The sequence below is a fragment of the Colletotrichum fructicola genome (assembly GCF_000319635.2).
Source record: "Colletotrichum fructicola Nara gc5 chromosome Unknown KSG_Nara_v1_contig05, whole genome shotgun sequence".
NCBI classification, from domain to species: Eukaryota; Fungi; Ascomycota; class Sordariomycetes; order Glomerellales; family Glomerellaceae; genus Colletotrichum; species Colletotrichum fructicola.
In genome coordinates, this window is record NW_027094055.1 from 1,886,462 (window position 1) to 1,901,478 (window position 15,017).

Genomic DNA, 15,017 nt, shown 5'->3' on the forward strand with positions numbered 1-15,017 from the left:
GGACGCCAGGTAAGCGTCTACGGAATGGCAATCTCAAGCGTTTCCTGTTTTTCTGCGCTTCCATGATTAACCTTCGATACGTTGAGGACTTTCAAGGGCGAGAAGTTGCGTTTTCCGGTAAGCAAAATGAATCGTTCGAGTTCAGCCTGATTTTGAGATGGAACTGGGCGGGGTAAGTCAGACGCCGAGCGTCGGAGACCTTTGCCAACTCGGGAAGATGCAGTAATCTTGCTCGCTTATGAACGAATGGTTGTATTCCATACGCCGTGCGTAAGCTCATTGGCTCAAGCGGAAGGAAGGTGGGATTGGGAAACGACGGGCGGCCCGACGCGAAGCCTGCGCTCGTTGGTTGCCTCTTCACGGCATACCAACCTTGGGTGTTGCTCTTTGGCGTATTCCATTGCGACTCAGGGTCGACACTACATATTGCTGAACTTGAAGAAGAACTGGGATGTTCTTAGCCCAAGGGAACAGGTTTGAGGAGGCCGTGAATACGGATCGCCATTACTATGCATGCCGGCGATCGATGACCAGGTCTGTCTGTTGATGATGTTGCCAGCCTCGAGGAGAAAAGTCTACAGTCATGGGCCTAATGTAGTTCCTTAGCAACGTCAATCTAATTTAACTCAGATATTCAGTCTATCGCCCTGTTTCTATCAGCTTTATGACACTTGGCCTCCCTGCTCACTGTAAGGTATCCTCACGCCATGCGCGATGCTGCCAAAGTAAAAGCCAAATTACATGAAAAAGATGTACTGTAAAGCGCGTATGCGGCATATTACAATTCTTTTTTGGGTGAGAATGTCTAAATTTGCCTCAACCCCTATTTTGTCGCGTTCTGATCAGCGGTGGCATCAAGGGCTTTCCCCAGTTACTTCACCGCGCCTTATACGAGGTCTGTATTACGAATTTGGGCATTATTATTATGACTCACGGAGAGGCATCAATGACTTCATAGCAACCCCTTACTGTCACGGAAGACATAACTGAGTCCGTCTCGTCGGTACATCTTGCGCTTATGAGAAATTAGGTGTCAGATCAAGCTATTGTTGTTGCTTCCTATGCTGTCTACGGTTGGAGTTCGTATAGTGAATTATAGAGTTGGATTGTGTTGGGTATGGGTTTCTGCTTGGATATACAACGACGGTGCCTTGCACCGCGATCCACAACTTTGCCTACAAGTACAGAATGCAAGCCTCATACGAGCCCAAATAGAGTCCACAACCTAATGCTGACGCCAAAAAACTCAGAGTGCCGCCTCTAAACAACCCAAGAATGCCCTCCTTCCGAAAGATGCCATTTGCCACATCCAGAGGGCCGAGGCGCGGTCGATGCCGAACCGTATTTGGCAACTTCACCCCCTGGTCTGTCGTCGGGCTTTGATGGTATTGGTGGTCACTGGGAAATGTGTTTCCAGCGGCTAGCCTCATCCGCGTCTTCACAACGTCAACAGGCACGAAGAGCGTGCATGAAAAGCCGCCGGCGAGAGCTCCACTGAGTGTGCTCACGGCTACTTGGCGAGATGCGCTGGCTTCGAGTTGCTGGCGCGGAGCCTCGCCAAGAAACCTTTCTCTCAGCAACTCATATAGACCAAAGCTTAGGCTAGTTGCAGGCAGATGGCTCGCCGCCAAAGCTGTATACCCGGCCCATAGTCTCCCTGGATTTCTCGCGAAATGCTTTACAGCGAGAAGCGTTGGGGACTGCCGTGGGTTGACAGGCTTAAGAGTATCACCTCCATGCATCTGCGCATTCTGCTTCAACACCTCGGCGGGGTTGATAATGGCACAGCTCACGAGGTCTGCTACCGCGCTGCTGAGTCCATGAAGGATGGGAAGGGGGACGCCGGAAAGATACCCCGCTGACTTCGCGTCCTGGGTAACTGTCTTTAGCCTTTCATATATCGTGAAAAACGCCGCTGATGAAGGTATCCCAGTGATGATCGTGGGCCCGAACCCCTGGCAGAGTCCACGAAAAAATGTCCGATTGAACGAGCCATTGACTGTCTTGTACTGCGTCCTGTAGACTGGGGATTGCATGCGCGTAATAAGAGTATCCAGTGGATGCAATAAGACGTCGACGCTTATTGCCGCGCATGCCGCTGCCTTGGCTAGAGTTAGCCCGCTATTCGTGAGGTAGCACTATTGGATAGGGATGTTGTGTAGCTACCTGCGAAACTTTCAGGTCATGACCAGACGACATACCGACCTCGTGAGAAGTGGCGACGCGATTAGGACAAGTTGAATGACTAAATGACTGAGTTATATGCGCGGCAATTGAGAATGCTATGCCTGAGGTGTACAACAACAACAGTGCCCGAGTGCACCCGCAGCGTTGTCGGCCCCCGAGAGTTCCGCCATCCGCATCCAGCTTGCAAAACCGTTAAATCTCTTGAACACGCTCATATTTCTTTCTACATGAAGTAGCCGACTAAAATCGCAAAATGCGACTACAACCGAAACAAGTATATACAACGGAAATAAGTAGATACAGTGGAAAGAAGTAGATACAATGGAGGTAAGTAGATACAGTGGAAACAAGTAGATACAATCGAAATAAAGGTCTGAAACCAGTGCGGACACGCAGAAAAACTGCGCTTCATGCATGTGGAGAGGTCTCAGCTGCACGTCAGCCCATCATCTGCCCTGTCGTCTCTGCGCTATTCCTGAATTGGCTGAGCGAATAGTACACGTCTTAGTACACGACCGGCCAGCCGCTGCTGTAGCGGATGAGGTTGAGGCCAAGCTGCGCAGTGCCGGCATCGTTGTAGTAGTGGTAGACCAGGACGTCGGCGTCGTTGTCGGTGAACACGGCGTTGTGGCCGGGTCCGTGAACGGAGCCGTGGCTGGACATGACCCGAGTGCCTCCGCCCTGCATCATCTGCTTGCCGTCCTTATCAACGTAGGGGCCAGTGACACTGGTAGAGCGGCCGACCATGATGCGGTAGGTAGAATCAGCGCCCTTGCAGCAGCGGTCGAAAGAGACCCAAAGGTAGTAGTAGTTGCCGCTGCGGGTGATAAAGGGCGCTTCGATGGCATTCTCAGAGTTGTCGGGGCGAGTAGCGATCGAAATGATGTTGCTGTTCTTGAGCTTGCCGGTACTGCTAGACAGCTCCACCATCTTAAGGCCGCCGAAGAATGAGCCAAAAGACATCCACCACCTGCCCTCGGCATCGATGATCAGGTTGGGGTCGATAGCATTGTATCCGCTGGTCGCCGTAGACTCGATAACCAGACCTTGGTTGGTCCACGAGCCGGATGCACCAGTGGTACTCGTAGCGAGGAAGATGGCTGACTTGCTGGTTCCGAAGCTCGAGGCGGAATAGTAAAGGAAGTATTTGCCGTCGTGGTACGACAGATCAGGCGCCCAGAGGTTCTTCTCGCCGTTGGTGTACTTGGTTGTCCATGACGCACCGTTGGGGAATGCGGCACCGGCGTCCTTCCAGTTGGTCCGGTCGGTGGACGTCTTCAGTCCTACGCCGTCGGCCGTGAATGCGGCCAGATATGTGCCGCTCGGGGTTTTGGTTATTGTCGGGTCGTGAATGAAAGTATCACCGGAGACGGGGCCAGGGGCGACGTTCTGTCTTGGTTCTAAGGTCAAGGCCGAGGTGGCGACTGCCAGCAGGCCGACGACGGCAAGTCGGGGTGAGAAGAACATTGCAAAGTTCTTCCGGTTGTTGATTAGATGTGTGCTGGAGTTCCTTGTGCAGGGGTAGGAGAAATCGCAGTGCAGAGCAAGAATCACTGGTAGAAATCGCAGGTTGGCAATGACCCCTTTATACAGCCGTTTCAGTGTGTCTTTTCCCTCCCTTCCTCGCGAGGCGACAATTGCTTCTGGCCGACAGCTGGCTCTTTTAGAGGGGCCTCGGGACGGGACATGCCTTGGGACAATAAGTTCAACAATTGAACCTACCTGCAATTACGGACTGAGGGCCCTTGTTTCATCCAACGCAAGATTGGCTCAGAGGCGGATACCATGCAGGTCTAAGTCGGAAACGCTCCGAATGGGCCAAGAACAGAGTTGACCTCGCGAGGCTCCCAGACCTCGGAAACAACTGGTGGAAAACTTTAAGGGGGTGATCGGTGATAGGTGCGGTAGCAACAGCATGCCTGCTCGCCGAGACACCCTGCAGGAAGAGCAGGGTATCATTAGCACGCGACCTAACCTAAGCCTTCGTGATTTCCGCTCCGGACTTAACACTCCATGCTGGCAAGGATAACCCGCTGGCTGTCCAGCCAGGCGGTATTGCACAAAAAAAGAAAAACAAATCAAGTCAAGGCCACATCGGACGAGGGCGGGAGGTAATCTGCAAGCGAGTGCCGCTCCGGTCGTGCAGACAATCAAAACTACACTCAGGAGGCGGCGAGGTTCTGTCTTCAGTTGATAAGATAGCACCTAGGGAACATGTTCCCTAATATATCGAACAGGCGTGGTTCCTTGGGAATTAATGCTCAGGATAAGCGAGGAGACACCAGCAAGCTTGGAGGGGTCTGAGGAAGCGCAAAAGAGCTATTCACATAAAGACTCCAGCTCATGCGAATGTGCGTCAACCTCGGAACACTAGGTAAATCCCATTGCAACGATTCTGAAGGTAAAGTTGTCTCTTCTAGAGTGCCCAGATCTGGGCCTTAATATAGATGGGGCACCCACGTGGCCAGGATCTTAACAACCGTGCAGGAAGAAGACCGAGCCATCAATATAGCCCCACTAAATAGGAAGAAGGTTACATGCAAGTAGCCAGGGGGTATCCGTATTCGGCCACCTCCGCGGCGGCCCCCTGTCCAGGACCGGTCAGTTCGGGGCATTCAGGGGCCGGGGGGCTGATAATTGTCTGCCCATCCCTTTGACCCCGAGAGCCACCGATGAACATCCCTGGGTATCAGTACCGAGGTGCCTCAGAATGCATGCAAGTGATCAGGACAAATCTTCAACGCAACGGTACTTAATATCACGATGGATATGACTTTGATTGGATCGAGGTAGCTAGTACCGAGTTTCCAACACGCTAAATCTGCCGGCAGACGCGGAAAAAGGCCAGGCGCGGTTCGCAAGCGTAGTCTTCACCGCTATATTGCGGGTCAATGGCATCGAATACCGGTGACCGGAATAAAGTCGTGCAAATGAGATCGCGCTGCCGGGGCAGACTCAAAAGGGGCAGCCGGAGAATCAAGACATGGCGTGGTGGGTGTGTTGCCCTCGTAAATGTCTGGGACGGTGGGACCGGGTAGTTGGTGGATATGTACATACCTGAGAAAGATTCAGTTTGTCATTGGTATTTGGCCCTGCAGCCTTATGAGTGTTACCAAGATGCTGATAGACTATTATGCCACGCAGTTATACATAAGGTTGTGATCGGCATCGAGGCAACGCATGTCGTCCAGTCCCCGGAAAGTCGGTAGAGTTCACATCTTTGCTTTCTAGGCGAATCATGCCTTGTAGATTGGCTCCATTCTCTATGTTCAAAGCAAATGATAAGTTTCACCAATGACTCCTGAGTACTCAGGTAATGGAACACACATAAATATAATACATGAATGGGTATATTAACCACGCGCCCATGAACACAGGTAAACCAGGTCCAGACGTCACGTGGCAGCTTTCGATCCGATCTCATGGCTCCTACGAGCAAGTTCCGAATGACTTTTGACTGTCTAAGGATTAATACTAGTTTTCAGGTAATTCACGTCATGGGAATTAACTTACCATCCAGATCCGCAATGAGCAGTTGTCTTACCGCAGTAATTCGAAGCACTACAGCAATCGCCGAAGGTTGAGCCCTTACAAGTCTTGCTGTTCGTCGAGCAGGCTCCATCGGTCGAGATGGCCCCTGAACCACTGCTACACGTCCCAAATGCAGACTGGCAGCCAGCACCGCAGTGATCAGTCGACTTGCCACAATAGCCACTAGAAGAACAGCAGTCTCCGTAAGTCGATCCCTTACAAATTCTTCCATTCTTACCACAAGCTCCATCAGTAGATACTGCGCCCGAGCCAGTGTTGCAGATGCCGAACGAGCCCTGGCAGCCTGTTCCACAGTGATCACTAGTGCCTCCACAGTACCCAGATGAGCTGCAACAATCACCGAAAGCCGATCCCTTGCAGGTCTTGCCGTTCTTCCCACAAGACCCATCCGTGGAAATGCTTCCGGAGCCACTGTTACACGTACCAAACGAGGCCTGACAACCTGAGCCACAGTGGTCGCTCGTACCGCCACAACAGCCCGAGGAACTGCAACAGTCGCCGAATGTTGACCCTTTGCATGTTTTTCCATTCTTACCACAAGAACCGTCCGTGGATATGCTGCCAGAGCCAGCATTGCAAGTGCCGAACGAAGTTTGACAGCCTGTTCCACAATGATCGCTGGAGCTGCCACAGAAGCCTGAAGATGAGCAGCAGTCACCAAACCCGGAACCCTTGCATATCTTGCCATTCTTGCCACAAGTACCGTCTGTGGAGATGGTACCAGCAGAGGCATCACAGGTTCCAAAGTCCAGTTGACAGCCAACAGAGCAGTGGCTGGTGGATGAGCCACAGAATCCCGAGGAACTACAACAGTCTCCAAAGCCAGACCCCTTGCATGTCTTGCCATTCTTTCCACAGGTGCCATCCGTCGAGACGTTACTCGAGGAGGCATCGCAAGTTCCAAAGGTTGACTGACAGCCCGGGCCGCAATGGGTTTTCGTGCCTCCGCAGAATCCGCTAGGTGAGCAGCACTCGCCAAACGGAGACCCTTTACAGGTCTTCCCATTGTTGCCACAAGATCCATCGGTTGATACGTTGTCGTTGCCAGCAGTGCATGTACCGAATCTGCTCTGGCACCCACTGCCGCAATGTCCCGATTCAGAACCGCAAAAGCCCGAGCTGGAACAGCAGGTTCCGAAAGTTGAGTTCTTGCAGGTCTTCCCATTGCTTCCGCACTTCCCATCAGTGGATACGTCGCTGGGAGGCGTTGAGCCGTCGCTGGTGGTGCAGTTGCCGAAGCCGGTCTGGCAGCCAGCAGTGCAATGGGCTTGCTCGCTACCACACCAGCCGCCTTCACTGCAGCAGGAGCCAAAGGCAGACCCTAGACAAGTCTTGCCGTTGGAGCCGCATCTCCCGTCGGTACTGATGTTATCCGCAATGACCGTGCAGTTACCAAACTTGTTCTGACAGCCGGCTCCGCAGTGACTGGTACTGTCACCGCACCAGTTGCCGCCGCTGCAGCAAAAACCGAAGGTTGAGCCGGCACAAGTAAACTGATTCGTTCCACTGCATGAGCCGTCCGGAGATGCACTGCCTGGCCCTGGTGCCGGAGTTGTTGGGACCGTTGACGTTGTAGGGGGAGGAGCAGCGCTGTTACAGTTGCCATAAAGAGGTTGACTAAAATGAGGGTTCTCAGGGTTAGTATAATACGCAGATATAGAGTCAATCCTGAATAGGGCGAAAACTGACCAGCCGTCTCCGCAGGCAATTTTGGATCGGCCACAGATGTCGTCAGCAGAACAACACGCACCCCACGTGGGAGTGCAAACTCGTCCGCCACTCGATGGGCCGCAAGATCCGTCCTCAGTTTCCACTCCGGTCTGCCACGGTGGCAGAACATCGGTAGTAGAAGTCGTAGACTGGGCAAATGAAATAGCTGGCAACAGCCAGAGAAGAGCAAACTGCTTCATCGCTAATAATTAATGAGCGCAATGAACGAGATAGTTGTGTCATTGAACACCATAATGACGAGCAGCCGAGGTGAGAGGATATATAGTGTAGTACATCAACACAACTACACATAACAACACTCTCTGTCTGTCATAGTGTGATAGAGCCAGCCGCGGCAGCTCGTGACTTCAGGAATTCAATTAGTGTCCTCGATTCAATAGTTGAGGGGGTCTCCGACGCAGCCCAATAGTAAGAATCGGGTCATACCGAAAATCCTTCAACCACAGTAACCTTTCTAATATGGCAAAGTCTTCCCGGACTCATTGAGCTTCTAAATAAAGTGTGTTCTAGGCAGGAACATTCTGCACGTTGTGCCGTAGCGGTGGCTCTACAAACAAGCATAATAACCCTGGTTATCCTCGGACTCGAGCCCCGCTTGTGTGGTTGCAGAGGAATCTAGCTAGCCCTGGAGCTGAAAAGCTTTAAGTAACGTCGACTGCCTAATGTAGCAACACACTACTGGAAGTCCTGGGACTCAATATTTAGTTCCACTTGCATTCCGAGCGCGCAAATCAGAAGCGTGCCGAAATCTGTCAGGTAAGTTGCGGCCAACAGTCCACGCGATCAACAATCGCCTGCACTCAGGGGGGCAAGATAGTTGCCCTTGCTCATATTGTCTCTGGGCCGCACTACAATGACCAGCCAGAATTTTGGCTTATTGATGGGTTGCATTTCAGGTCATTCAACCAGTCCCTTTCAGCGCTAGCCTAGGCATCCATCCGAAAGACATTTGCCAAGATCTTCCCGAACATCTAGACTTGGAAGTTTTTGACAAGAGTCGAAATTTTTCGACTACATTCTCAATTTGCCTCCCGTTAGCTCCGGCGAGAGTCGGTCTGATCCTTCTACTCAGGGATCAATACGAGATATGTCTGATGACTTTTCTAAATTTGAAGCTCGTGGACTCTTAGGCTTGGGGTCCGCGGCAAAATTCATGACCGTGTTTGATGCCTTGTAAGCCGCGCTCGGATTGATTCAAAATCCGCAAGCCGAGAACCAGTATAAGTACGTTCCGCCCGTTGGTAGTGTCACTGCACAGTGACACGAGCAAGGGCGTCAACCAGGCAAGCTGTCAAACATGCAGTCACGAACCGGCCGGCTGGTAGCCTTGGCTATCAGCTCGTTTGTCTTTGTCTGTATCTTGACTCTAAACTATGGTACCCCCGCCTATCGTCGAACCAACCCATACCCTAACCAGCTTAACAACGCAAAACGCGCATCTGAAGAACGATGTGAGTGGCATGATGAACACGGGCCTTGCGTTATCATTGCTTTGCAGCTAACAAGTCGCAGCATGGATCGACACCATCAAGCTCTGTCCCGCTCACCAGAACCCAGCCAAGGCACCTCACGTTGCTACTCCAGAGGACGTGGAGTTTGATTCATTGCTCGAGTCTAGTGCAAACTTGACTCCAAGGCAGCCACATAGCCTTGAGCGCCGTGCCGACGGACCGTTGTATTGCACAGATGGTCCTTGTGTTGACGGAAGGTAACAGTTCTGATGTATCTCTTGACGGCGCGTGCTGACTGGGATATGAACAGCTGCTGTGGGCCCAAGAACATCTGTGGGTATGGGCCAGACTTTTGCGGCACAGGTTGCCAGAGTCAATGCAATGCGACCGCAATGTGTGGCGAGTTTAGTGAGAATGCCGAGATGCCATGTGGCATGAAGCTGTGCTGTAGTGCAACCGGATGGTGGTAAGTCCCTCTCGAATTCAAAGTTCCCAAGCTCAGAAGCGATACTGATAGCCATCTAGTGGAAGTAAGTTGAATGGTTCAAACTCTTGCACCCGTGCTAACCGATATAGCCACCGACGTCTACTGCCACAATGCCGATCCTCTTCACGGAACACTGCCATGCCAGGCTGGTTATGGCTCTTGCGCAATCACCGGCTCCCCCTCCTGTGCACAGGGCAGCGGAAGCTCCAAAGGAAGAACCATCGGATACTACCAGTCATGGAATGCTAGGACCCGACTTTGCAACAGGGTCACGCCGAAGCAGCTTGACACGAAAGGCTACACTCATCTGTTCTTTTCGTTCGCTTTCATTGATCCAGCTGCGTTCACCATAGCCACGGCGCACCCTGACGATGTTCCGCTGATGAAAGAGTTTACGGACCTCTCCAAAGATGGAAATCTACAGACTTGGATCGCCATCGGAGGCTTTGACATGAGCAATCCGGAAGCCGCAACGCATAAGACTTGGTAAGCATGAGGTATGCCGCAGCCTGGTCATTTCTAACGTTGTATAGGAGTGAGATGGTAGCATCCAAAGAGAACAGAGCTGCTTTCATTGCTTCTATCAAGACCTACATGGATACACACGGGTTCCAAGGAGTCGACCTGGATTAGGAGTACCCTGGCGCACCTGAACGAGGCGGTAATAAGCTTGCCGATACCAGGAATCTCGCCCTTCTGGTTAAAGAGATGCGGGCTGCGTACGGCACCGCCTATGGCATTAGTCTTACGTTAGCTCCTGACTACTGGTATCTGAGGTGAGTATTAAGATCTACGGACTTGGTTGGCGTTGCAAGTTCGCTAACAGTGGCATTCAGGTGGTTTGATGCAAAGGCTATGGAGCCTTACGTCGACTTCTTTGGCTTCATGGCATATGGTATGTCTCTTTCGAGGAAGCTCGAGGTCAGTGGATTACTGACATTTGACAGATCTGCATGGCTCTTGGGACGCCGATGTCTTGGCTCTGGACAAGAAGGTTCGAGGCCAAGCCGATATACAGGAGATCTCCAAGAATACCGTGCCTCTTTGGTTCGACGGCCTGAATCCCGCAAAGCTCAACTTCGGCCTTGCTATGTACGGCCGTGGCTACACGCTTGCGAACCCTTCCTGCAGCGATCTTCTCTGTCCGTTTTCGGGTCCAAGCAACCCAGCTCCATGCACCAACTTCGAAGGTGTTATGTCCTTGGTCGAGATTGAGCAGCTAATCAAGCGGCGCAACATCAAGCCAAAGTATCTTGCAGACTCGATGATGAAGCAGATTACCTGGGACGATCAGTGGGTTGGATACGATGACGAAGAGACATTTGCAGCAAAGAGGGCCTTTGCTGATGGCCTTTGCTTCGGTGGCACCATGATTTGGTCTATTGATTTCCAAGTTCCTGGCTCAGGAGGGTAAGTATTTCAGAATCTCCCCCATTCAATCAGTCTAACCATTTGCAGGCCAGATGATGATCCAGAAGTTGTTTTCCTGGCTCCCGAAGTGTATTCCGGCACTCCCGCTCAATGCACTGGACCTTGTCAGCTGGTGTTGCCCCCGAGGGCACTACCGTCCACCACCACCATCACAATCCCATCCTACACGACATCTGTCGTGATCGCGCCAGATCTTACGACGACCCTTACGATTCAGATTCCGCCCATCGTAACCCAGTCGATGGATTACTATAATGTCAACGTCACCTCTGGTCAAATTGACTCCAGCACAATTGTACCTTTGCCCAGCATCAGCATCCCGCCTATTGTCACGACCTTCATTCTTCCAGGAGGTCTAACTCAGGTCAGGACTCTCGTGATCCCTCCTTGGCCCTCTGTCACAGAAGGTCCTCCCGCTCAATGGACTTCAAAGGATCCAAGCCAAGGGCAATCAGGTTTCCCCATCATCACTGTCCCGCCAGCAGGACCGCCCACAATAACCGAGCTCCCTTCCACCAGCAAAACACCGTTCACATGGGACACAGATGATGATCTTGAGCCCACAGGTACATGGCCCGAAGTAATTTCGGTCTTGCCGGTCGAGACCGACGTGCCCGACAGCGGTGAAGATGACGATGGAGAAGGCCCCAAGCACAAGAGCACCTGTAAAGTTTGGTTTTTCTGGGTGAGTTCTCGATGTTCCACCTCCTGTTACTCTGACAAGTCTTCTAACACATCCTTCTGATACAGATATGCGTTAAGTGGGATGACCTAGACATACACATCGATGGCTTGGAATGGATCATTCCGCCCGGCATCTGGGGACCGTGAGTGCAGCGCTATGTTCAAACCAAAGGCTCATCGTCTTCTAACCTGTCATTTGCAGAGGCCCCCCGCCTCCATTGAGGTTCCCACCCAACATCAACATCATCGGCCCGCTTCCCCCTTGGCCTAAGATCACGTAAGACCCCCTAGTCCCGCTGCAATTGACGATTGAATTGCTGATTATGATTTGGAATAGTGTCCATCCCGGTGGGAGTATCGAGGTTCCTCCAAAGCCCGCCTCTTGCACGCCCGCGGAAGCTTCGCTCTGCATTACAACCAGCTCCTTCGCTACCTCAGTGTCCGCGGGCACAACGATGACTACAGCTACACAAATCAAATCTCGATGTGCTACGATTACGGGCTGCAATCTCCAAGATGTTGAAGCTACGAAGACAGCGAATGCCTGCAAGCTTACGCGCAGAGCTATGCAGCTTCCGGATCTTCCAAAAGCGACCCACGCACCGGAGAAACGACTCCTTATGAAGCGTTCCAAGCCAAGTTGGTGCAACGAGCGAGACGGCAGCGATGGTATCCTTCTTTTGAGCATGCCCTTTTCGGCCACAGCTCGAGCAATTGTCGAAGGTGTCCTCGAGAGACGCGATACAGCTCTCAAGAAAAGAGACATGAAGCATGGCTTTGAGATGATTCAAGCGAAGCATATGGGTTTTACCGCGTTTATCCATGTTACTAACCTTGGCCCTCTTGCCTTTGACTACTTCAATTCTGACGAAATTGACGAGGTACGTCGGCGTAACCACGTCGCACTAACGGTCGCAATACACTCACTAACTTCCATCCCCAGGTTGGTCGTGCGTATAGAATGCCATCTACGACCTCGTCAACGGGCAAGCGAGATGGGTTTGAAGGCTTGGAAGATGGAAGCTTTGCAGCAATCCAAGAGCCAAGACCTTCGAGTCACAACATCACACTAGCACCTCTCCAGCTCGCGCCGGGTACCTCCAAAACAAAGAGGTTCGAAGGCAACGACCATTACTGGCATCTGTCACAGATTTCCTGGCCGCCCAACAAATATTGGTTCCAAAAGAATGGCGAACACGATCCGAATGATGGCAAATATACGTACCAATTCAGCTCACCCGAAGGTGAGGGTCAAACGATCTACATCATCGAAGGCGGCTGGAGGGGACATGTTGCAGCAGTAAGTATTTGAGACAGGGAATCGGATGGACAGCGTCTCTAGACTTGGATTCTTTCAGCCCTCCACCGCCTCCAATCATGCTAATTCTTCAAATGCAGGACTTCGACAAGCAAGCAAAAGCTCTCACCGGGGGCAGCTGGCGCCCAGCACGTCAGCCCAGCACGTTCGAGACGGAGCATGGACATCTGGTGGCAAACTATGCCGTTGGCTCCAAAGTTGGTATTGCGAGAAATTCTGAGCTCGTTTTTGTGCCACGCGGACCTCCGGGATTACGCGCAGAGGGCTTCTTGGAAGCACTTACGCTGATCTGTAATGACTTCACGGATGAAGACACAGAAGAAGACAAGCGGAACCCAAAACCTAGGAACTCAGGTGTGGTGAATGTATCCGGTGGTTTTGCGAAGAACAGGAACGATCCTCTCACACAGCTTATTTGTAAGTGGCGAAAGGTGTTTCGTCAGGAGCGGCTCCCGCTCTGGTTGAGTTGCCGTAAACAAGACACCAGCTAATTCCTCGGCAGATAAGCTCTCAAAAGAGAGGACTGGACAGCCGACAGGCAGCCTGCCCGATTCCCAACTTGCCTGGGGGTGGAAACAACCCTGCGCCCCAAGGTCCTGGTGTCACGTACAAGCCGGGTCCACCGGCGCCTCTCTGCACAGCAAACTGCGGCCATCTCTGCTCTGGATATTACTGCAGCCCAAACCCAACTGGTACGCCACCGGACTTTGCTCCACCGTGGGAAACCTCGCGCCCGACCAACACCAGGCCAGCTGAGAGTGGAGGATTTGGAGGTGGGTTGACCAACTTGCCAACATTGACACCGGCACCGACAGCAGCGCCTCCTGGGCAAGTATGTCTCTCGTCAACAACTGCCACGCTGTGCAACGGAGGACCACGAGGCGGTGTCTGCGTGACTTCGACGTCCTGCGCCAGCTTTGGTACGACAACGTCTAGCATATTCCATCTACCCGATCTCCCAACACTCGGCCCAGCCCCGAGCCCGTCGGGTGGTACGTGTATCAACAGCGAGACTTGGACCATCACCGGCGGTCCCCACGGTGAAGCCACCGTCACAACTGCTGGATGTGCGACGTGGCAGGTCCCAGGTCCAACACCTGCCCCAGCGCCGCCAGCTCTCGCACCGAAACCACGTTGCATGGCTGCTCACGTTTACATGAGCAACTGCGCATTCCAGCCAGACAGCGTCAACGTCCAGATTTGGGAGAACGGCGTGGAAGTCTGCCGGACGGGCGGCGGAAAACACTGGGCAAGCGATCAGACCGTCTTCGAGCTCGAGTGCGACAACGGCGCCAAGGCCGTTGTGAAGAACAACGCGAGATCCTTTGAGTATACTGCAGCAGACGGCTGGAAGCCCGAAATATTCAGTGTCGACTACAGCTACGAGTCCACAGTATGCTATCAACTTGACAATAAGACAATCAAGGGCTCGGACATGGAGAGTACTTGGGGCGGTGGTAACTGCGGCCTGTGCAAGGCGCCCTCGATGTGTGGGCTTTACACCTGCAAGAAAAACGACGTCAGCTGTAGCTCCTAATTTTCCGTAGCCCAAATAACACCTTCCACTCTTTTATCATCCAGATGTCATCGCTACGGCTCATCCACTGACTTAGGAACATGTATGGGGAGTTTGCCAGGAACCCAGATATAGATGCTATCGCTGGTAAAACAATGGTGATGTCATTATCCACTTTGAAAGCATTGAAACATAATCATTTGACTTCTTAGTTTGGAGCCCAAGTCCATGGTAACGGCCCTGCGGTGTCTACGCTTTCAAGCTGGATGTAGCGCTACTGTATGCGATGTAACTTGTGGTCTCAATTGTCAACCTGTGCCGGCTTAACAAACAACCGTCAGAAGCGACCCTTGTTGACACCCTCCCCATCATCCAATGGTCCGCAGACAAAGCGACATGGCTGTGTGAATAACATTTGTTGGCGAGCTCGGCATACCCCACCTTCTGCTGGGCAATACATCTCTGACCAAATCATGGGATCTCCAATCAAAGAGCAACTTGGCTTTCATTGGCGTGATAACCCGATTGGCTTCTTGGCATCGGGAAAGAACTCTTCCAATTCAAACCCCCTCTTCAAATCCCTGGGTCATCGTGCATATCTCGAATTTGGGGAGAATATTCACCCTCCGCTCGCTCCAAAAGCTGGGGAAGAGAGGTGTG

At 52.3% G+C, this 15,017-nt stretch overlaps 3 protein-coding genes across 3 annotated transcripts; 2 read left to right on the plus strand and 1 right to left on the minus strand.

Moving 5' to 3' along the window:
• Positions 1–2,691: 2,691 nt before the first annotated feature.
• abnA-1 (Extracellular endo-alpha-(1->5)-L-arabinanase 1) lies at positions 2,692–3,654 on the minus strand (the record flags this gene model as incomplete). The annotated part of the gene is made up of 1 exon (XM_032027253.1): positions 2,692–3,654. The coding sequence occupies one exon, from the start codon at positions 3,652–3,654 to the stop codon at positions 2,692–2,694; it is 963 nt and encodes a 320-aa protein (XP_031876329.1).
• Positions 3,655–8,767: 5,113 nt separating this feature from the next.
• Positions 8,768–10,041, plus strand: Chit1 (Chitotriosidase-1; the record flags this gene model as incomplete). Its single annotated transcript, XM_066152138.1, has 6 exons — positions 8,768–8,921; positions 8,983–9,178; positions 9,232–9,387; positions 9,447–9,451; positions 9,498–9,894; positions 9,942–10,041. 6 exons carry the CDS (start codon positions 8,768–8,770, stop codon positions 10,039–10,041), a joined length of 1,008 nt encoding a protein of 335 aa, XP_066008445.1.
• A 75-nt stretch (positions 10,042–10,116) lies between these two features.
• Positions 10,117–14,378, plus strand: OVGP1 (Oviduct-specific glycoprotein; the record flags this gene model as incomplete). Its single annotated transcript, XM_066152139.1, has 10 exons — positions 10,117–10,184; positions 10,245–10,303; positions 10,356–10,818; positions 10,867–11,524; positions 11,590–11,666; positions 11,726–11,800; positions 11,861–12,404; positions 12,467–12,823; positions 12,922–13,258; positions 13,435–14,378. The coding sequence occupies 10 exons, from the start codon at positions 10,117–10,119 to the stop codon at positions 14,376–14,378; spliced, it is 3,582 nt and encodes a 1,193-aa protein (XP_066008446.1).
• Positions 14,379–15,017: the final 639 nt, after the last annotated feature.